Source organism: Amblyomma mixtum, chromosome 5 (genome assembly GCF_055824585.1).
Source record: "Amblyomma mixtum isolate Tamu chromosome 5, ASM5582458v1, whole genome shotgun sequence".
In the NCBI taxonomy this organism is placed as follows: Eukaryota; Metazoa; Arthropoda; class Arachnida; order Ixodida; family Ixodidae; genus Amblyomma; species Amblyomma mixtum.
The window spans coordinates 55179653-55202837 of NC_143016.1; the positions used below are offsets into that span (position 1 = coordinate 55179653).

The 23185-nt window shown below is 46.3% G+C and overlaps 1 protein-coding gene across 6 annotated transcripts in view; it reads left to right on the plus strand.

The window, feature by feature from the left end:
* LOC149342205 (neuroligin-4, Y-linked-like) overlaps nucleotides 1-23185 on the plus strand; it is a 346207-nt gene that overhangs the window by 272000 nt on the left and 51022 nt on the right. For all 6 annotated transcript variants that reach the window (XM_089544495.1, XM_089544492.1, XM_089544494.1 and 3 more), the window contains one exon: nucleotides 1780-1965. In XM_089544495.1, the coding sequence (XP_089400621.1) occupies nucleotides 1780-1965 (186 nt within the window). The remainder of the gene's footprint in view (nucleotides 1-1779; nucleotides 1966-23185) is intronic.

Here is a 23185-nt window from a genome sequence, read left to right on the forward strand (position 1 = left end):
TTAGCCCGTGTCCCGTGATAAAGAGGAGAACAAGTCGTACGGAAGCAAAGCGTGAACACAAGTGCGGTCGCAGCTGCCGCGCGATACGAGGACGCTACATCCATTATCATGTAATCTCTGCCGCCGCCGCCACTCGGTGTTCGGTACTTTCTTCGGCGCGAAACTAGGCAGCACGCTATAAGACTGGCCTGCGAGAGATTCCTCGCTTCGCGGAGGGGGGAGGCGTTCGCGCGGAGGTTATAAGCATCGGAAGAGGCGGCGGCAGCAGCAGCAAGAACGGGAGAAAGTGGGGGGAGTGAGGAGACGGCCACCGCCGCCACCGGTGGTGCAACAAACTACCGGCACGCCGTAGCAGCTAAGGAGGCCGCGCTTAGCCGAGGCCCGGCATCGCCCCATCCCGCAGCTCGCTCGGCATCAAAGCCGCTCACATCGCGAGGCGGCCACAGCGGCTCCTTGCTTTGATTTAGGGTGGAGCGCCAGTCGTAAACGCTCCGCGCCGACCCTCCTCTTCCTCCGTCTCGCCGAGCTTTATTACTCTCCTCCTCCTCCTTGTTATCCCGATTTCTTCTTTTGCCGGCTTAACCCTGGGGAGTACGGAGGAACGGGAGGGGAAAAAAACGAACGACGCCGCCATTGCCGTGTTTCCGACGTCGAGGCTCCGGCACTGCCTAGCTCGCTGGCGGAAGCTTACTGCTCATACCAACGTCCTTAGTCCCCGCACACAGTCAGACACGCACGTACACACGCACGCACACACTCACAACTGCTCCGTTTTCTCTTTCTGTCCCCCACCCCCCCCACCCCCCGCCTCCCCCATTCCCTGCGCCGCACTACCACACATCGGCTGTGCAGCGACGGTGGTTTTTCGGGAAGGAGTTCGCCGAGAGGCTAAGGCGATTTCAGAGCTCGCCCGGCTGACTGTTCCGAAGAAACCGCTTGTCTGGATTTGCCGGCTTCGTTTGCTGCCGCTGCTGCTGCGGCTCCTCCGTGTGCGTTTCTGCGGTGGCTCGATTTGCAGTGGGAACTGCTCCGCAGCAGTTTGCGTCCTGCTGCGAGCTCCCATTGTTCCTTTCGATCTCTTTATCGCGAGGCCTTCGCTGAGTTTTCCTTGCGTTGCGCTAGATTGTTTGTCGAGATGAAACCGCAGGGTCGGGGAATTTTTTTTTTTTTTTTCGAAACGAGAGGTTTAAAACCACACACTTGTTTCTTTCGTCTTCCCCTTTACTTTCCTTTGCGCCGTCCTTGCACTGTTTGGAAGGGACAGTCAGCCTAAACTACCCAGTGGAGTACGGCTTTAGTTAGCAGCACCAATAAGGCGTACGTGTATGCTGAGGTTGTTTGGAAGCGAGCAGTAAGCTCTTCATTGTCATCATCCGTTCACTGACGTCCACTGAAGGACAAAGACCTCTGCCGTTGACCTCCAATAAGCGCGGCCCTGTGCTTCCACCTCTTGCTTCCGTCCGTTCACATAGCCTACGCGCATGCCATACTACGGGAAACGTACACTGTGCTTTCGCTATCTTGCTCTGAACCTCCCCTCAGTTCTGCGTGAAGATTGATTTAATTAGGTGTACACTGTCATCTCAGCCATATTCGCAAGCCCGAGGCTGGCCTTTTGTAAAAAGACAACAAACAACTTTCAATTTCATGTTATCGATGAAAAACTTAACAGCTGCTGCTGTAACATACAGCGGTTCGCACGAACTTCACTAGCATGATTGATGTGAGCTCGTGGGCGCTTCGAGTACACCATATGTTCACGGTGAATCGACAACGCAGGATTCCTTCCGGCCATGGACGGTGCCTCTCGAGCCAACAACGGGCTTCTGGACCAGATCGCGGCGCTGCACTGGATACACGAGAACATCGACGTCTTCGGGGGCGACAACCGCAATGTCACAATACTCGGACACGGCCACGGAGCAGCGTGCGTCAACTTCCTCATGATGTCACCCATGGCGAAAGGTAGGCACGGACCTGTTTTCAAGTTGTATACGCTGTTGAGCTGCGTACTAATTGAAGGTTCGATTGTGTGAAAGGAAATTCAAAAGAAAAGAAGTTAACCAGAGCTCTGCTTCAGAATAAAAAACAGGAACAAGATGAAGTTCTGCGGCAACGTTGCTGCACTTGTCATGTCATGACATCACTCCGACCCGGCGACGCGTATATGGACGAGGTTGGCAGGATTGTTTATAACATGGCTAGGACATTGTACAGAGCCTATGAGGATTAAAAAACAAAAACCAGAGAACTGAGAGTTTGACGTGTTGATGTGAATTTATATTAGAAAACATAAATTCATATTTCCATATTTCATATTAATCATGACACCCATCGGAAGCATGCGGTCTTTCCGTGCATCCTTCGCTTGTCGAACGGTCTCAAGAAGATCGCGATGAAGTCCGAAATTATGTACAGTTTTTTAGAGCAAACAGCACGAAAACGGTGTCATCGATGATATCGGGAGAGAGACAAATTTGGCGACTGATGGCTACTTGAACAGTAGGCTTAAAAGCGAAGCATGTTCACAGAAACGGCTTGCTACTTCATGTTGGCGAACGATTAGAGAAGACACTAGCACGAGACATGAGCGCACAACGCACTGCGTTTGAAATTGTTAGAAAAACTGACTTCGGTTAAACTAAGAAGTACAAGGCAGCCTCCGTAGCACGCACAAGCAGGTAGCGCCCTCCCTCAGGCCGAAGACGCCACAAAACTGGTAGCAAGTGGGAACGCAGTGGCGCACTGTCAAGCGTTTTATGACAGTTGTCTTTCTTTCGGTCGATCTGGATGATTCCAAAGGTAGTGCAGATGTAGTCTATCAGTAGCTCCCAAAGTGATCTTGTTCATCAGCAAAATAACAAGACACTGTATAACAGACCTGCAATGACACAAAGCAGCAATATTACTTTGGTCAGTACCTTTTATGCGATGAAGAATGTTGTGATGCGAATAAGTGCGAAGAAATCAGGGGCACACCAGAGTGATACCTGGAAGGATGCGGTGGTTAAGGCGTCGTGCTACGTCGTCGGCGTGGAGCGGCCGCACAGTTTTTAAGCAACTACGAGAGGAGGATGCGGGATGCCTGTCTATGACCGAAACGCAATCGCAAATCGCTTAAATTGCCGATGACCTCCACAGGAACGAATTCGGCGCACAAAGAGGTATTACATTGCCTAACAGCAATTAATGCTGTATTGTGTGCTCAGACGCACTGCGTGGTCCACGTAACACGCACAAAGCATCAAAGGCTGCTTCGTTAATTGGGCTATTTTTATCAACTCCTATTGAAAGCAACATAAAGAAAGCGCAAAGTTTGATTCCTGTTTCACTCGAAACGGACTACTTTTTTCTCTATGCCTCTCTTCCGTTATGTGACAGTATTCGTTCCTTTTGCACTTTTTCTCTGCATTCACTTCTAGTGGTTCACGTAACTTCTAGTGAATCTAGCTGCACCCACAGATATATAACAGGTTTGGAATGCCCATAGATGACCGGGTTTGCGCATCCTAAGTGAGCAACATTTCTTTATCTCTGTATTATCAGATTGAGTCATCCGAGGGACTTTTTTCATGATTCGGACAGGGGCTCGCAAATTGTTCTCTGTAAATGAGAGACTCCTGCAGTAATCCCAAAATTGTCACGGGAATTTAAGAAAAAAAATTCGAAATAAAAATTTGAGATGATGCTCTCCTTAGCAAGCTATTCAGACGTATTGACAACTAAAACAATAAATAAAGAGGGGCACAGAACGCAACAAAAAATACTGTGTGAAAAAAATTATTTAAAAGAAAAACGAGCTTTTTTCTCTAAGAAGAAAACAACTAGTTGTCAATTATTTAGCAGAAATAAACGATGAAAATACCCGAGCACTACGAAACAGGCTCGGAGAAGAAATGAGTTAAGGAATTCCCGGTAAGCGCAAATAAAAATCTCACCTTTATTAAGATCGCGCCCTTTGTTTAAGAAACGTTACCCCATGAATTAAGGGCTTGTGGCCGCCAAGGGTTTATAGAGCTGTAGCTTTTTGATCGTTCGATGTTCAACCTATCTGGTTTTGTCTTTTTTCTCGCTTTTCTTGTTTTTTTTTTCGCAATTTTTTTCTTCGTAAACCCGCTACAGCTGGAGCCAAGTTCCACTTCAGTACTGCTCCAAGAAAAGTCCTTGCTCTGTGGCCACGCGCGCACTTCAGCGGCCGTCACCATCACCGCCCATCTCTAATCTCTTCGCTTTCCCCACTACCGAAAAACGCACTCGCACCAAAAGAAAACCTCCCTGTCTCGCCCCCAAATAAACTCCCTGTCTCCGCCTAGATCCAATTAAGGCTTTTGCCGCTCGGAGGAGCTGCGGAGGAGACAGCCCACAAGGGCTACTTCGCTGAAACCTACAAAACAGAATGAACGAGAAAGTAGCGGGCCTCACGGACATTTCGTGACGCAAGGAACCCGCACGGCTGGGTTAGTGGCAGGTTCCAGGAAAACAAAAATATATATACTAGGGAAGGAAAGGGTAGATGAGGAAAACTGCAAAAGAAGGAAGCGTTCGGTGGGGCACACACGTGTGACACACAGAGCGGCCTAAAACAACGCCGCTGCCGCGCGCAGCGTTCCCTGGAGGACGCATAGAGAGGGCGACGCAGCGCGGGCAGCAGTGGAGAGGGGGGGGGGTTGAGGAGGTGGCTCTCCGTGCCTCGATTAACGTCTCCCGCCGCCCCGTCAATTCAGCCCAAACGAGCTCTTATTACGACGCTCCGCACGACTCTCCGGCGAGGTCGGCGGTAGCGGTGGGCCGTGCGTCTTGTCCACGCTCCGGGACAAATAAGAAAAACGCCGGTGCCACCCCCCCCCCCCCCCCCCCCCTCCACGAGCACAGTCTACAAGAGGAGAGATGTCCGGCCATTCCGCCCGCACTCCTCCCCCCTCCTCTCCTTCGAAGTCGCGGTCGCAACGTTTTCGGCACACGCGTCTTGTTCGGTCCCGAATGATGCCCGACAAAGCCAGAGGCGCGATGTATGTTTTAACTTTTCCTGTGAAGATGCATATGTTGGCGCGCAATGGGACTGGTTTCTTTCACTCCGCTGTGTGGAGACGCGAGGATGTTTTCGTGCACAGCGTTTTTCGGTCCGCTACCGCGACCCACTTTTTTCTAGCGCGGAGCGTCAAGTGCGAATGCGCAGTGGTAGCCGGCGCAGCGCGTCGTGCAAAGCGTTGTGCAAACACCGTCACACTTAAACAAGACCGCAGCTCAGCTTTTCTCATTGTTCTCGTCAGGAAGAAAGAAAAGAAAAGGAAGAAGCGGGTAGAAGAAGACGTCTCTGCCACGCGCTTTATTTGTGAGTGGATCATGTGGGCGGCCTTCTCTGAGGGTCTTTAGCTCCCGCATGCAGCGCGAGCCGACAATGTATGCGCATCGGGAACTGGAGCGCATGCTGTTCGAAGTGGCGTTCACACTAGTGCGAAGATACTAGAGCGAGCTTTGTTCAGCAGGTCGGGAAGAACGAACGAACTTTCACGTTCCCCGTCCGCCTGTTTTCTGTCTTCCTCGTACTCGACATTCACACGTGCCTGACCTTTAAACGAGGCTGACCAAGGATTGAAATGTGCTGTCAGAAACGTGTGGTCCGTTTGGTGCGTACGCTTTGCCGAGGAGAGCAAATGCCGCCTTTCCATTCTGCGGCCCTCAGCCTGAGTCTGAATAAGCAAACCGATTTAGGTCCTTACTTGTTCTTTACATTCGGTTAGCTCATTTACGTGGATCGTGCATGTTGCTCGCACTTGATTTCGGACGCTTTTTATGAAAGAAAACACTTGCCAAGGATACTGGGGCTTATTAATGTGAAAAATGTCACGCTTTTCAGTTGGTCGAAACGGTCGTCACGTCACAGTGCGCGAATTTCAAACGGGGCCAATTGTACTTTGGCTACTAACTATGCAACCAATTAAAGGGATCGTATAGTGATGCTCCAAGTAACTTTGACTGAGTTTAGTTAATTGCTTACTTAACCAATTAGCCTAGTTAACCTTTCTAGCCAGACCACATAAATAAATAAAACTGAGTAGGAAATTTGCCGAGCTTGAGAATCGAACCCCGGTCTCCGGAGTGCGAGACGAGCACGCTACCACTCGGCCATGCCAGCTTTTTTTTTTCTTTATTGTTCGGCCATGCCAGCTCGATGGTTTGGAATGAACAAAGGTGCGTCTAGTGAATACGGTGTCTTCGTTCACTCCCATCTTCCTCCCTTCCCGTTACGGCGAGGTTTAGGTGTCCACCGAGATATGAGAGACAGATACATTTCCTTTCCTCAAATACCAATTTACCAACGAGCAAGGCGTATTTGTCCGCGTTTCAGATTGGTCCAAATGGTCGTGACGTCACCGCGCGCGAATTTTGACGGGTGTCCACCGAAATATGTGAGGCAGTTCCTGCGCAACTTCCTTTCCTCAAATACAATTTTCGACTAGTGTCTACTGAGATATGTGAGACAGTTACTGCGTAATTTCCTTTCCTCAAGTACAATTTTCATTTTCTTCATTACGGCCCCTCTTTCTTCTTTCACTCACACTTCCTCCCTTCCTGTATGGTGCGGCTCAGGTGTCCACCGAGATGACAGAGACCTACAGCCCCATTTCCTTTCCTCAAAAAGCGTTGCGTTCAAAGGGCAACGCATCGCGCCGATGGGATGGAGGCGTTCCTTGGACTCCGTGGCAGCGCTACAACACGCTGGTGCGTTCCACTCCTAAAGGCGAAGCTTAAGCGTCATTAATTGGCAGTTAATTAATGCACCAACAAAATATGCAGTGAACAATCGCGTAGCAGAATGCAGCACTGAGGCTTTCGCCTTTCACAACTGTAGCCGCTAAAGTTCCTCGTAATTTTTTCTTGCCTCATGAGTAGTGTGGACAGCATGTGTCACCACGGGCTGTGGACAGAATTGTGGACATAGCGTGTCTTCATGAGTTGTCGGTCATCCAGTAAGAGTGTAATTATGATTTGTAATAATTAACAATGATTGAATGGAAAGTTTAAACGACAGAATTACTAAATAAAATAATTAATTAAATAATAATGCAGTTAATTTCGCTAATTCGTCCGAGGAATGCACAAAGTTGGTGATTTACTAGCAATCCCTCCAGAACTGAGCGACCAAAATAATAATAACAATAATAATAATAATAATAATAATAATAATAATAATAATAATAATAATAATAATAATAATAATAATAATAATAATAATAATAATAATGGATTGATAACTAAGAAACTATTTAAGCGATCAATAATTAATCTATGACTAATTATTAACGATTAATTACAATTTAAACTATTTGATTAGTACTTACAACTAATTGACTGGTTAAATAATTTTCATCAATGAATAATTACATTAAATTCTTCCACCTATCGTTGTTCCGCTTCCTCTACTATAACCATCCATCTTTCGTACGCAGGCACATCCAAGCAGCACATCACATATCACCTCGTTCCGATCGTACGCTTAAAATTCAAACAATTTTGCCCGCACAAAGAAGTATCAGAATTCCCCATTAGTTTTGGCTATAAGGGAGTGCCGCGGTGGCTCAGTGGTAAGGCGCTCGTCTACCGAGCCGGAGTACCCGGGTTCGAACCCGACCGCGGCGGCCGCGTTTCGATGGAGGCGAAACGCAAGAGGCGCCCGTGTGCTGTGCGATGTCAGTGCACGTTAAAGATCCCCAGGTGGTCGAAATTATTCCGGAGACCTCCACTACGGCACCTCTTTCTCTCTTTCTTCTTTCACTCCCACCTTCCTCCCTTCCCTTACGGCGCGGTTCAGGTGTCCACCGGGATATGTGAGACAGTTACTGCGCCATTTCCTTTCCTCAAAAACCAATTTACATTTATTTAGTGGAATGCTTTACCTGGTAGCATTGTGGCTGTTAACGAACCATCATCTTTCCGTTAATCATTACTAACATTTATTGAATCAGGCGCAGCATTACAGTCTGTTTGAACTTGCCGCCTTGTACCTGTGCTTTGCCTTGTACGTGTACATATTATTTTTTTTTTGTTTATTGCACACTGCGCCGTGCCCACGATGTCGAACACCGGCCAAATTTGATCATTCGCGCTTTGTTCCTTCATTCTTGTTTTTCCTATATTTGTATTATGTAGGAAGTGAATCCTTGCGCAATTTTTTTATCTGCTCTCCCCCATGTAATGCCCAGCCGGGTCCTTAGGGTACTTAAATAAATAAATAAATAAATAAATAAATAAATAAATAAATAAATAAATAAATAAATAAATAAATAAATAAGATAAACAGAGCAGGCCACGGAACTCAAAATTCTTTGGCATTTCCGCACGTAAAGGGACTTAAGTGAACCTTTATTTTTACTACGTAGGACACTAATAAACAGTAAGTAGCTAAATTTGCAATGAAAAAACCAAAAGAGTCCTGAACCGATCGTGGAAAAGACTCGCTAATAAAAACTAAAGTTTACGCCGTACAAGAAGATAGCTCCGTTTCCTCAAGTAAGAAGTTAAGTTCAAGGCATGCAGCCTCTGCATGGATGAAATACACTGAGAATTTCAGCACAATTCGAGAAAGTAAACTTGGAAAGTGCAAGCGCCTGCAAGTGCATGTCTATAAAATAATAAATGTGCTATACGTGGAACAAAAAAACAGACACCGATCATAAAATGAAGAAAAAGAAAAACGAGACATTTTGGCCCCGTACGGAAACTTTGGTCACAAAACTTAGAAATCTTGGCCGCAATGCTTACACACGTGAAAAGAGCTCCTATTCGGGCGCCAGCATATGCTGTATATAAATAAAGTGACCAACATTTCTGCTTTTGCTGCCCGTGCTGCGCATTTCAATGATTACCGTCGTCATATCAGTATATATAACCTTTGTTTGCTCATACCAACCATTTTCCTGGGAGGCTATACTGCTATGAATCCTTGTAGTATTTCTTTGCTCGCGCTTCAAGCCGCCGGCACGTTGCTTTATCATTTTGTTTGTGATGGTGGTGGTGAAAAACTTCAATCAAAGAGAGCTTGAGGGTTAAAAAAAAATAATAAAAAAAATAAATAACCCTGCTGCATGGTCGGTATCCTTAGTCCGGGACACCGCATGACGAGGCCCCGTCTCGCGCCCGCTTGACCAGAGCCCTTTGGGACTCCAGTGTGGAGCAGTTGAGGAGGGCAGTCTCCCATGCCTCTCGGGTGGGGGTGGGGGAGGGGGGAAGGTGAGGATTCTGAGTACATGCCCACACCATGTGAAAGATATCGCAGATCTCTCCACAGTGCGGGCAGCGCCCATCTGTGTTCGGATCGAAGTGTTTTGCTATTGCAGGACAGAGAAGGGTTCCTGTCTGCAGGCGCCGCAGAGTTCGCTCCTCCGCCTTACTCAGCCCCTTGGCAGGTGCCGGGTAGAGACGGTGGCTGTCGCAATAATAAATTAGGATTTCGCGGAACCGCAGAAGCGGTTTATGAGCTTCTGAGGCGCCACGAGAGAAGAGTTGGAACGCCGATGAGTGCTACGTATTAATCTGGACGCGGCTGTACATGCGTCAGTGTGATCTGTACAGGCGGTCTCAAACGCACTTCGCAGGTATGCCCCAAAACGATGTTTTATATAAACGGCAAAGTAGTGCTACTCAGCAGACGCATCGAAACCTTTATTGGACTGCATTTCCTAAGTAATAGTCGCAGAACAATGCATGACCGTTCTGATGGGCTGCAGTGAGCAGAATTTGCCTTAAGAAAAAACTTTTCGGCGACCGAAGCATTAGGTTCTCATCCGCGCTCTGAAAAAAAAAATTCAACAGTTTGGAGTAAAACTAATTACCATCAGCTGTGACAATAATAACTTCGTTGTGAGCTGCCATGCACTACCACACTTACCATACCAGTGGAAAGGGACATTTCCCTGTCTCCAGTTCGCCACCTTCCAACGTACCGGGTGCAACGGATGCTCCTTTGCACAGTTTACGAATGCGCCCAAATGAAGAGAACACAAGTCTAAGCTTTTGATTCCTCCTCACACATCGCGGCGAAGCATAATCCAAGCTGCGAACAAGAAATCCTGAGAACCTGTGAGCCCTCTGCATTCTATTCAATTCAAGGGCTTTAGTGGTCTTAATCAGGTCTTCGGGGAACTCCTCGCCATGATTAACGATGCAGACTCTTAATGGAGAGGATCGCCATAAGAACCAGCACCAGCTGCAAGGTTAAATCCGCTTCATTGCAAACGCCTGCCTCATTGATCTCCAATTATATGAACACTCGGAGCCAGTCGCAGCCTCTTTATTTTAGGTATTTCGTGATCTCCCCAAATCACTGTCTGCCATCTACGGCCGTGTTTCTCACCCCTTGGTAATTTACTCGGTTACCCTAACAACCTCCGCTTATCTTTTCCCCGTTTTACATGTCCCGATCAAGTCGGCCTTCTCCTCTCAATTTCAACCAGGATATAATTATATCCCATTTGTTCTGTTATCAGCAATTGCTGTCTTTTTCCCATTGCCCCTATCACTTAACTCACCGTCGATTGCTAAGCTCTTCTTAATACAGGCTGTTTCTTCCATTATTTCTTCCATTACTCTTTAAGCACACCCGCTAAGTGGCTGACGGCTGCTTGTAGCCGGGAAGCCTAAACTGTGCGGTATGATTAAAGCCTATTGAAATGGCTAAGATCGAGATGCACTATTTTATTCAAAAATACTGCTGGAGTGGGACGCAAGAGAAGTCTCAGTCTTCGTATTAAAGTGTCTGCCTTGTTGTTTTTACGGTTGTTTGCTCCGATATGTTCGGAAGGACATAAAGTATTCAGTAGGAAGGACATGAATCGCATAAATCTGAAAGCGTGCTTAGACGCGCTCACCTACACTTCAGCCATTTCGTCATCTTCAGTCAGTGTATGTCCTCGCAAGTGTTCCTAAGTCTTTACTCCGCTTGTAATGTCGCTTAGTATTGTGCTCTAACAAAGATATCGTTCATATATTTAGCATATTTATTGTACAGCTTACATTGCAAACCATTCTTTTCTTAGCTTCCATCTTTTCATTCAACTCTTCGTTTCGCTAATGAGGATAGCATGCCTGGACTGGTAAAAACGCCGCCTAGTGGTCGGTTCAGCACTTATATGTTGCCTGGTTTGCATTCTTTTAAAGCGTCAGTACTTATAGCCAACAGACCAACGCCTATGAATTAAGTCTTCATACAGCATGGTACGCCAAATGGTCACATGTCTTATGGCCAGTAAGCCGCATGACCAGTTAGCAGCCATGCTTACGACACATTATTTGTCAGTAGATAATGCGACCGATTAATCCCTTAAACATGACCGTCACCTTTTTGCACAAGCATGACTTCCGACGACCTTAAAAATGGACCTGAAAGCTCATGCCTCACTACGCGAATGGCCCATATACTTTTTTTTTCTGCCTCCGGGAAATCACTTCAAGAAATCATGGTCTCTCTAAGTTTTATGAAATGCCAGTTCTTTTCTCAGTAAGGTAGAAACGAACAAAATTACATAACAAGATCAAACTTAAAATCTTAGAATCTCTCTACCCTAGTTTATAAATAATAGCTAACAACAACACGGAAGGCTGGCATCTTTCTTCCGTAATGTTTAGTGTACCTAGACTTCTTCGTCACCGCTTTTTCAGCTGGAGCACAGTTTTCAAAGAAATTCTCACATAGTAAACACCTACACGATGAAACACCTTGAATTGTCCCCACATATCGTTTCATCTTCAAAAAATTGCATGACCAGACTTGCAGCGGTTAAGAGCGAAAATTCCAGATGGCATACCTAAACGACACCGCGCGAGTTATACAAAACGGCGCGCCTCTACACTTAAGCCTCGAAATTGTTCAGAAACTAACTCCTGAGAATTTGTGGACGTTTCGTTGTAAATTTATAGCAAATTTAATTACCAGCAGTGTGCTGTACTGAAACACGTGTTATAATTCTTTTTAGTCCGGCAAAAACTGTAATGCCACTCAGCAGGCCATGGTTGAAAGCCCTGAGTATCCTTGAAAGCCCTGAGTATCCCCTGGAAGTTGGGCTTTGGTCATGCTGAAATTTTCATGATGCTCAAAGCACTAAGGTACATCACAACGCGAAGCGCGATGTTAAGGAGTTGCTAGTGTAACTCCTTAACTTCCTTAATTAATTAATTAACTAACTAACTTAATTAGTTAGTCCGTGCCGGCAGTCGCTAAGTCTGTAATACAACTTTAGAGGCTATAGGAAATGCAGTATTTTAATGCAAGAAATGAAAACAAAAAAAGCGTTGTCCAGATCTTCGCGCCGTCTCATTCATGCCTAATTCCTCTTTTAGATTTTGCGAGGGTTCACCGTTAACTACTTAATACTCACTGCACTTCTCCACATATGTTTTATTGTCTCATTCATTTGTCTTCATTACGAGAAATTAAACCTAGATCGGCGCGAGCCGCCTTCAATGCAAAAACATAAATCTGCTCAAAATTTTTATTTCGCTGAATGCACAACGTAAACAATGATTAAACAATTCCGGACAGGCACGCTGAAAACCAACCGGCCGGCAGTCACCGCTCAAGCCTGCCTCCACCCAATGCCGCGCCTACGAAGGGACCCCAGGTCAGGCCGCCGAGACAAAGCAGGGCTCCAATGAGGCTAGCCAGGCCGAACGAAAGTAAACCGGTCCCCCTTCCCTTTCCATAAGCCTCGCCGCTCCAGGAGCCCCAAGCAGCCTCCAACCCACTCGCCCTCGCACACCGAACAGGCCAGTGGCAAGCGCACGGTGCTCCCAAGTCGCTAATTAGCGGGCCTTATCGGCAAAACCTGGCGCCTTCCGACCTTATCCCTCCAGTCCTAGCGGGGGCTACGGCCCCGCGCACGTTCATTGCCTAAACTACAGCAGCCAAGAATCTCTGCCTATCTTGCCGCTATTTATTCTCCTCCTTATTTCTCGGTGCTGCCTTTGTTGTAGCTAGCGTGTGACGGCCCTGTTGCTGTTCGCGCGCCCGAGCGCGTTATTGCCTTTCTTTTTTTATTCCGTTCTTGGCCGCCGTCGGAAACGCGCGGTGGTGCGGCGGTCGCAAAGCTGCTGCGGTGTCGGGCGGCGCGCGAGCGGCGCAGCTTTTCGCGCCTGCCGATCCTTAGCGCAAAAGAGGACTTTAATGAACTCCAATTAGGCGCTCAATTAGATGCGGAAGGCTTTATCACGCGAGTTCGCAGGAATCTGCACGCCCCCTTTGGGGAGAGGTCGGAGAATGAACGAGCGTTTCTGGCGACAGGAATGAGTAATTCGGGTGCGCGCAGCACTCAGGCTGGTTTATTCTTTTCTTTCTGGCGAAGTTCTGACTTTTTCTATATTTTTTCGCGACTTCTTTAACTGCGCGCTCTTGTATAACGCCTCAGTGACGCAATGGCACATAATCTCAGCTCGATGCGTAACGAGGATGCCGAGACTTTCAATAGATGGCGTTAATGCTATCTCTCTCTCTCTTTCTCTCTATCTTCGTCGCTCTCTTTTTCTCCCTCCGATACCAGTATTGTCATTTTCCTTTATTTTCTTCTTATTCCCAGGCATGAAGTTGCTTTTGTGATGACTATATTTGAATTTCAGCGCATCGAGTAACTGAGCGCACGCCAAACCACGCCATTCAGTTCACCATTTGCCCATTTCCATGTGCAGACGAGCAAAGTGAGCGCACTGCGAGCGCGGACGTGTCAACATGATGTGAGAACACCAGTGGCGTACTGCAAAACCCGGGCCCGCTCTATGTAATAACATCTGTGGATCCAGTTGCACAAAACAGAGCTCAGGTGCCAAGACGGGGAGATAAAGGGCAAGAGAAAACATGAGAGAGCGTTTGTGTGTTTGGTCTAAGGTTTAAGGGAGTTTAACGCCCCAAATCGGCTCAGGGTATGAGAGACGCCGTAGTGAAGGCTCCGGAAATTTCGACCTCCTGGGGTTCTTTAATATGCACTGACATCGTACAGCACACGGGCCTCTAGAATTTCGCCTCCATCGAAATTCGATCACCGCGGCCGGGATCGAACCCGCGTCTTTCGGGTCAGCAGCATAATCACTGTGCCACCGCGGCGGCACATGTGTGTGTGTGTGTGTGTGTGCGCGTGCGTGTGTGTGTGTGTGTGTGTGTGTGTGCGTGCGTGCGTGCGTGTGTGTGCGTGCGTGTGTGTGTGTGTGTGTGTGTGTGTGCGTGCGTGCGTGCGTGCGTGTGTGTGTGTGCGTGTGTGTGCGTGTGTGTGTGTGCGTGTGCGTGTGCGTGTGCGTGTGCGTGTGCGTGTGCGTGTGTGTGTGTGTGTGTGTGTGTGAGAGAGAGAGAGAGAGAGGGGTTGAGAGAAAGTGAACAAAGTTCGCCCAAGAGATGCATAAAAAATGTGCTCACTTGTCACTTCTCTTCTGAGCACTGTTTTAAAAACATTAATCACTTCAAACATTTTCTTTTTTCTCTGACCGTACCATATGCACCTCCTCCCCATTCTTGCCCGGGAATTCTGACCAGCAACACGCTTTAGTTCCCAGAAGGAATGAGCGAATTTTAGCTAGTCCGTGCATGTTCGAAAGAGAGCAGTGCGAAACATGGGAACAAAAATATATAAAAAATCGGTAAAATATGATTCGATTCCTCCGAAATGCGTCGCAGCTATTCGCATAAATATGCGAATTCCTTGTCCGCTGTCTTGTATCCAGTCTTCCTCGTTTGTCGGCCCGTACTTTGCGCCATTCGCGTCTGATTAGTTACACTGTTAAACAATTAGCCTGTCAACAATGTCTGCCTCGCGCTACAACGACGACTACGACTCTCTGGGTTTGTGCGGAGGCCTGTTTGTGAGCTTCGAAAGCGCGTTATTTAATTTTCAACTGGGCGCGACCTTGAACGCAATTTCCTTGCGACGCACGCCCTGAGAACCTTTCTGGCTGCATTCGGAACGAGTAAACAGCAGAATGGCATTGAGCACAAGAGCCTTAATATAACTTAGTAACTTGTTAGAAAGCAATCTATCAACATATAATATGCGAGCGATAAAAGTACTTTCTTTTTAGCGTCCAGTGTGCTTGATTCCAATGGCTTATACGAATGCGGTGAAATAATTGAGCACCTATTTAGAACAGGCATCAAATAAACAATCAGGCCCTCAGTGAAATTATTTAATTATGACGACGGATTTAACTCCAACAGCGCGTTTGTCAGGCAGAGTGGTTTAATCAACCTTACTTACCAACTAAAACGCCATGAGCGCAGTACTACTCAAGTAGGAGAAGGCAGATAATTATTTATGCACAAATTTTCGTAGACATGGTTTGGTTTGGTTTGGTTTGGTTTATGGGGGTTTAACGCCCCAAGCCACTGAGGCTATGAGAGACGCCGTAGTGAAGGACTCCGGAAATTTCGACCACCTGGGGTTCCTTAACGTGCACTGACATCGCACAGCAAACGGGCCTCTAGAATTTCGCCTTCAAGAAATTCAGCCGCCGCGGCCGGGATCGAACCCACGTCTTTCTGGTCAGCAGCCGAGCGCCGTAACCGCTGAGCCACCGCGGCGGGCTTTCGTGGACATGGTGTGAAAGCTGATACCACTGAAATGCAGACGTAAAAATTTACGTCACCAGTCTCGGAAAATATTCCTTGCGTATCTATTAAGTACTCGAAGTTGAGTGCTTTCCTTCGTGAACACAGGGTCAGAATAATCTGCACCACAGTCTCTCTTTGCAAACAAAGAGCCCTCCTGCAGCGCACAGTACTAAAAGAACATTTATTGCTTTATTAAATCCCGCCCCTCTAAAAAAAAAAAAAGGAACACAGATCCAAAGCAGCTGTCTGAGCTGCCTTCCTATTTTTGCCGCACATCTCCCCCTGTTTCCCCCCCTTTCACAAACTAAGGACGACACGGGCCTAAGATTTATTTTTACGGTTATGTCAGAACCTTAAACCACGTAATCCCTGAGATAGGCTTTATTTGAAACCCGTGTTTCGGCATAATGCGCTCACATTTTACGCTGCACAGCAGCGATGTGGACACCCAGTTTATTAGACTCCTGTGTAAGTGCACGCTTTTTACGGCTTTCGTTCATGCGCGAAAATAGCAGCCATGACGCACTGAGTGGGCACCCTATTGTTAGCACAGATCTACGCTGTGCGCTCTTAAAAGGTTACCCTCGTCACTGTAATGTCAGTGACTTTGCGAGACACGATAAAATAAGCTACCCACTACGACAGCTTGGCTTCATATGCTCTATTATTGGAGACATCGTGTTAACAAATGCGCAATTTAGGTGTAAAATAAAAATAAATAAAGACACGCAGCCTGTGCACTTTTCAAACTGTCAAAAAAAATTATTACTTCCCTTACGAAAGCCATGTTATCAAGCGAATTGACAACTGCTGTTGAAACCCCGGCCTACGCTCTGGCATTTCTCGCGTGGCTTTATACCAGCCAACTCTCTGCAAGCTACCACGCAACACTGACTGCGCTCCATTCAGATGCAACCAGCGCCCGGATTAGGTTACAACGACTTAGGCGAATAAGCATGCTTTGTTGCATGCGAAGTGTCAATTGTCCCGTTAGGGTGGCAGCCTGTTTAACACTGTCGCGGTACATGCTTCGCGTAATAGCCTCATTGCGTATTCTTTGCGGCGCATGCGTGGTTCGGCCTACGTACTCGCGCATGCAGATAATTGGTCTATTGCGCCGTTAGGCTCCTCTTACAGTTTCCAAATGCTGACAGGGCTCTTAGGTGGTGTATCGAGGCGGAGTGAGAACGCCGAGACCTTTATGGAACTTCACGCGTCTTGTTTCAACAGCCGAGCCAGACTAGAGGGAGAGCTTATTACGTCTAGTTTCGAGTTCCGCGCAGCACGCCTGCATCTCACTCTCTTCCTCACGGGACGCTAAGTCGTTACAGATAAAAAGTCTATGTCAAGAATCACATGACTTTGCAAAATATCGTTTTTTTTTCTTATTCTATTTTGTTCGTGCTTTCGCAGTATTTGTGAAGGCACCTGTCACTAATTTTGTTTTGCAGACAAATTTTTTATTATTCGCCTTCAGGTTGTGCCACAATGCGGCGTGGCTAAGAATAGAAGAGTTGTGTTGGCAACAGAGAAACTATACATAATCACTTCAGAAAGGAAAAAGAGCAGGGCCAAAAAACACACGCACAGCTCAAGATCGACGTAGGACAAGCGCACATGTCCTACGCGGTTCTTCAGCTTTGTGTGTGTTTTTTTCGGCGCTACTGTTTTTCCTTTCTCAAGTACAATGAACCATCTAGTCCTAATGGAAGTTCTTCTAAACTATACTTAATCAGATACTGTCGAAAGTAAAGAGCTTCGAGCAATTAAGGCAGGATTTACTTTTTTCGCAGTAAGTACAGTATCTACAAAGATAACTAAGCAACGAGATTTTGTTATCAGCCGTGTAGCGGAGCTCATACGGCACCTCTACACTCTAAAAGGAAAGGACTTAAAGTGGAGTAAGCTCTCCTCTAGCATGGTGTGCGCTAAAGGTTACTCCATTTCCACTCCCATATAGGCATATTCGTGCTTATAGTATAAAGACCAAAAGCTCTTAAGAGGTGGGGACACGGGTTCTTCTTACTTTACACACATTTAGAGCTTAACGGGTGCTGTAGGTGTTCTTCTACTTAGCTAAGAAATGAACCCTGTTTCTCTTCTACTTTTAGCAAAGACGATACGTAAGCAGCGGGACATGTTACGTAGCCATGACTGGCTTGTAACGCCGAAGGAAAGGACAAGAAATTCATCTTCTTTGCAGTGTAATAAGTTGCCAAGGGTCATTTGTTGTAACAGTTTTAAAAACTGATCCTAGATTTTATGCCAAAAGCCGACTGGAATGTACATTTTTAGTGTGAATGGCGCCGCTCGTTGGTAAAGTTAGAGCTGTCTGCAGTCCTTTTTTTCATATCGTGGCGGCCCCATCTGCGACTGCTCGAAGTAGAATATCATCTCTAAAATTGTCGTACGTGATAATAGTTTGACTTTGAATCGCTTTTTAAGGTACAAGAATGCAATATCTTAACATAAAAATCACCATAACAAGCAAAGCTGATTCGATCAACGCCGTTTATTAATTTCACCACCGAAGGAAGGAAAGAAGCCAGTCAAAAAGATGCCAACATTTTAAAGATCTGGAGACAAATTTAAATTGACCAGTATCAATTTATAACTGCGTTTTAATGACAATGAGGCACTTTTCTTTGAAAGCGGAGATGGTGTAGGCTAGAATAGACGCAAAATATAGGTGCAAGCTGCGATGGCATCGAGACCATATTTTATTGCGAATCACTTAGGCTATGGAGCACCGTAATACACTTCCAAACAATGATTACAAAGTCCTTTTTGGTCTTGACGTGACGAGTTTGAATCAAACGGCGGAATAAAAATTTTCAATTATCAACTCTATTTCCTGAGTAATTAATGCGTCTTTTGTTGCCTAGCAAACATTCGCAAAGCCACAAAAGCCGAACAGCCTGTTTTTCAGTGCGTCTGGTGTCAAAGAGCGCTTATTCACGCACTATTACGAAAGCATGTGGCATGTACTTTCTGCAGAACAAAAAAAAATAAAGCTATTGTACCGTAGTCGTTGTAGGAATGCAGGTGTCTAGCCTTTAACGAATAAAAGCGACTGCACTAGTAGGAAGGTATTTTCGAAATATTCTACGTACGTACCTTTAATTTGTAAAGGAATCAATCGCTGTCGAAGATGTAAACAGGGAAGCTGCCGACAGAATTTATCCTGTCCGGGCTCTCTAGCCTCCCAAAAAGCTCTCTTAATAAGGACCATTTCAATTCCTTAGGTCGAAGGGGTCGACTCTATTCACAGCGTATACGTTTCGCATGCATATGACGCTGCCAGTTAGCTTTGAAATTCAATATTATCGCGGTCATCATTTTTCGCGTGAACGCCACGGCCCCCTTCGCTCTTTTAAAGCGCTATCGATTCATTCAATAGAGCATATATCACAAATTGTCTACAAGTATCTGTGATAAACTATACGTTTCCTGCAGCTCCTACGTGTGAGCCAGTGCATCGCTGAATTTGTTCGCCTATTTCTGACGGAAACACCGCGCACGCAAGGGAAAAGCGTACGCTGGCTGATTCCACAATGGCCGTCGGAGGGCAAATGAGCAGCGAGCCATGCGAGATTTATGCGCAAATTTAGCCGCCATGATTCCGCGGTCTCGCCGGCGTTGCCCGGAAAAGGAAATTCCCGCTCGCAAGCGTGGCTGTATAGGACTGATTTATGAGTGGATGGGAAGCAGCGGTCGTTATTTCAACGCTCGTGGACCGGACTGCGTGCCAGCTCGACTTACGTTAGTCCAATCTATGCTTTGTATGCATGGATTTTGCTAGATATTAAGTCGGGGCGAAGTAATATGGACGTACAGAGAAAAGTACTTAAGTGCGCCTGACAAGATGCATCCGCAAAGGTTTCTTGTTCTTGTCCTGTCGAAGTGCTCTTGAAAACGGGGATTCAGACATAAGCCGGACGTTCAAGTTGTGACAAGGCCAAATGTGCTTTGACGAATGTGTCAACGTATCTCACAGGGACACTGAAGTCAACCCCATCCAGTTTTTGTCTTTTGTAAAAAAAATATGTTATGACACTTTCTGTGTATGTTAATATTTGTCTGGTAACAGCAAGCGCATTTATTGCGGGAAAAAGATGGTTTAAAAAAATCTGTGGCTTAGCTTGGTTAAGCCCGGTAATTGCGAAAGCAATATCCGTACGTACGCCATGGTACAACTCGTAGTGTAGCTGGTGGTGGTGCTAGTGGTTAGACTTGTGGTGATGCATCGGTTATACAATGCAATCAAATTCAATCCAATGCAATACAATCCAATGTAATTCAAACCAATCCAATCCCATCCAATCCAATGCAATCCATTCCAATCCAATCCAAACCAATCCAAACCAATCCAATCCATTCCAATCCAATCCAATTCATTCCACTCCACTCCAATCCCATCCAATCCAATGCAATCCAATCCAAACGAATCCAATCCAATCCCAACCAATCCATTCCATTCCAATCCAATCCAATTCATTCCACTTCAATCCAATCCAATCCAATCGAATGCAATTCAATGCAATTCAATGCAATCCAATCCAAACCAATCCAATCCCATCCAATCCATTCCAATCCAATCCAATTCATTCCACTGCACTCCAATCGAAACCAATCCAATCCCATCAAATCCATTCCAATCCAATACAATTAATTCCAATCCAATCCAATCCCATCCAATCCAATCCAATGCAATCCATTCCAATCCAATTCAATCAAATGCAAACCAATCCAATCCCATCGAATCCAATGCAATCCATTCCAATTCAATCCAATCCACTCCAATCCAATCCATCCACTCCAAACCAATCCAATCCAATCCAATTCATTCCACTCCAATCCATTCCAATCCAATCCAATGTAATCTATTCTAATCTAATGTAATCTAATCAAACCTAATCCAATCCAATCCAGTCCAATCCAATCCACTCCAATCGAATCCAATCCAATCTAATCCAATCTAATCAAATGTAATGCAATCAAGGTCAAATGAAGGTCAATGGTAGCTCCACCGCCGCGCTCGACGGGCTGTAGTGTAGCTCTAGTAATATGCTTCGCATAAAACTTTCTCCGTCACTCTATTCAAACATGTGACGTCTGAACCGAAAAGAACTCCGTGATCATCGTTGTGAACAAAATGGGGGTACAGCGCACTCTCGGGAGTCCGCGTGAAAGAACTGCTGACGCACCGCAGGTTATTTGTGAAATCGTAGGGTGGTGCTAACACCGGTGTTATATTTTTGTCCTTTTCTAGCCTACAAAAGCTGTTTTCAGCGAAAGTAGCGTAGTGCCTTTGGAATGCGATAATGTATCGATACAGGCCAACTTTATTTTTATCTTAGTGAGCCATTAATAGCATGTGAGTGAGTGAGTGAGTGAGTGAGTGAGTGAGTGAGTGAGTGAGTGAGTGAGTGAGTGGGTGGGTGGGTGAGTGAGTGAGTGGGTGGGTCAGTGGGTGGGTGGGTGGGTGGGTGAGTGGGTGAGTGGGTGGGTGAGTGAGTGAGTGAGTGAGTGAGTGAGTGAGTGAGTGAGTGGGTGGGTGGGCGTGCGGGTGAGTGAGTGAGTGAGTGAGTGAGTGAGTGAGTGAGTGAGTGAGTGAGTGAGTGAGTGAGTGGGTGGGTGGGTGAGTGAGTGAGTGAGTGAGTGAGTGAGTGAGTGAGTGAGTGAGTGAGTGGGTGGGTGGGTGGGTGGGTGGTTGAGTGAGTGAGTGAGTGAGTGAGTGAGTGAGTGAGTGAGTGGGTGGGTGGGTGGGTGAGTGAGTGAGTGAGTGAGTGAGTGAGTGAGTGAGTGAGTGAGTGAGTGAGTGAGTGAGTGAGTGAGTGAGTGAGTGAGTGAGTGAGTGAGTGAGTGAGTGAGTGAGTGAGTGAGTGAGTGAGTGAGTGAGTCTGTATGTGCCTCTGTTTGGGACTATGTGTTCGGTACATGTACTATCGGGGCAAAAGTGGTATACTCCACGCGGCCAGAGCCGGAGCAACGGAGAACTGCGTTTCAACGCCATCTGCAGGTCGCATCTCGGGCTCAGGCAGCCAATCTGTGATCTTTATTATCGGCAGGCATGTCGCTTGACTCGTTTCAATGTTACGTGCTTTTGTTCGCCAAAATGCCGAGCGGCGCCGCAGCAGTAGCAATCTGGTGGCCCTCTTTTCATTTTGTGTCTTCTTTTTTTTTCAACGCGTGTTCGAGATATGGCTTGAGAGCCGGCGCGCGCACCGTCATGATGCGATGAAATGCCCGCATGCGCTTGGCTAACTTGTCGTGAAAGCAGAGCATTTTTGAAACATTGAAACGAGCCAAGCGACATGCCTGCTGATAATAAAGGTCACAGATTGGCTGCCTGGGTCCCAGATGCCGCCTGTAGATGGCGTTGCAACGCAGTTTTCCGTAGAGTTACTGTAACTCTAGTTTTCCGTTGCTCCGGCTCCCGCCGCGTGGAGCATACCACTTTCGTCCCCGATAGTACATTTAACTTTTCTTGCACGTGACCATAATCTGCTCATGGAACATGGGCCATCAGATTTATGAATCCTTGAAATTTGCTTTTGCTGGTAGTTCAGACGTTCTCATGGGATCATATTCATTACGGGAAAATAAACATGAACGACAGCATAAACATTCAAAATGCTGTTATTGCTCGATATAACTATGAATTCACTGCAAATTTTCTGCACTCAAGAATCCAAGGCGTTTTTCATAATATAAAACGGCTACACATCCTTCAGACGCTGCGTTGACATTTTTGGACGCGATCTTAACGCTGTCAAATTCCTCGTATACAAAGCACGATGCCCACAATGTGTGCGAAGTAAAGCGTGCTGAGTCCGGAAAATTATGTGTAGAAACACTTCAAGCCAGGCATGTGAAACAAATGCGGAAAATCGTTTTTAAAATGAGCAACCGCGTGCTTTACGGTAACTCCGACACTTCTCCAGAGAGTGTGCGTTTTCGTTTCGTTGTTTTGCAAGAATAAGTGCATTTAAGATCCCCTAGCATGTGCTGATTTGTTTGCACAACTTCATATAACAGGAATCAGTTAAAAGAAATGCAGCTGATGCCTTAAAAGTACATTTATCACACCGTATGTATATAAGGACCACGCAGAAACTGCATAATTTTTCATCTCGGAAGACTGGAATTTTTTATATGGATTCGGGACATGCTCCTTACAAAAATCTGCACATAAATAAATTTCCCCCATTAGGAGACAATTAGGACAATAGGGTGTTATAACCAGTTCCTAGCAAGCGTTATCTTTATGCTTTTGTGGGCTGACTCGGAAAACAACAACGCTGGGTGAAATGATGTTTTGAATCTTGGCAGCAATGTTGTATATATCGCAGTTCGCGAAAAATAATATCAGCTCGAGGTGCTACCTGGAACTAAATCAAAAGCTGCTATTCGATGGTATTACAAATACTGAAAAATTTAATGCTAGTTATAAACGAAGTTAGCCGCGCTCCCTCGTGACCCTAATCATTTCGGCTTAACTGCCATCGCTTTTTCCCCAGAAGTTGTCAAACACAGCGTTCTTCCTTTGTGTTCAGAGACAAAGCTGTCAGCACTATCCCGACGCTCTTAATTTAGAGT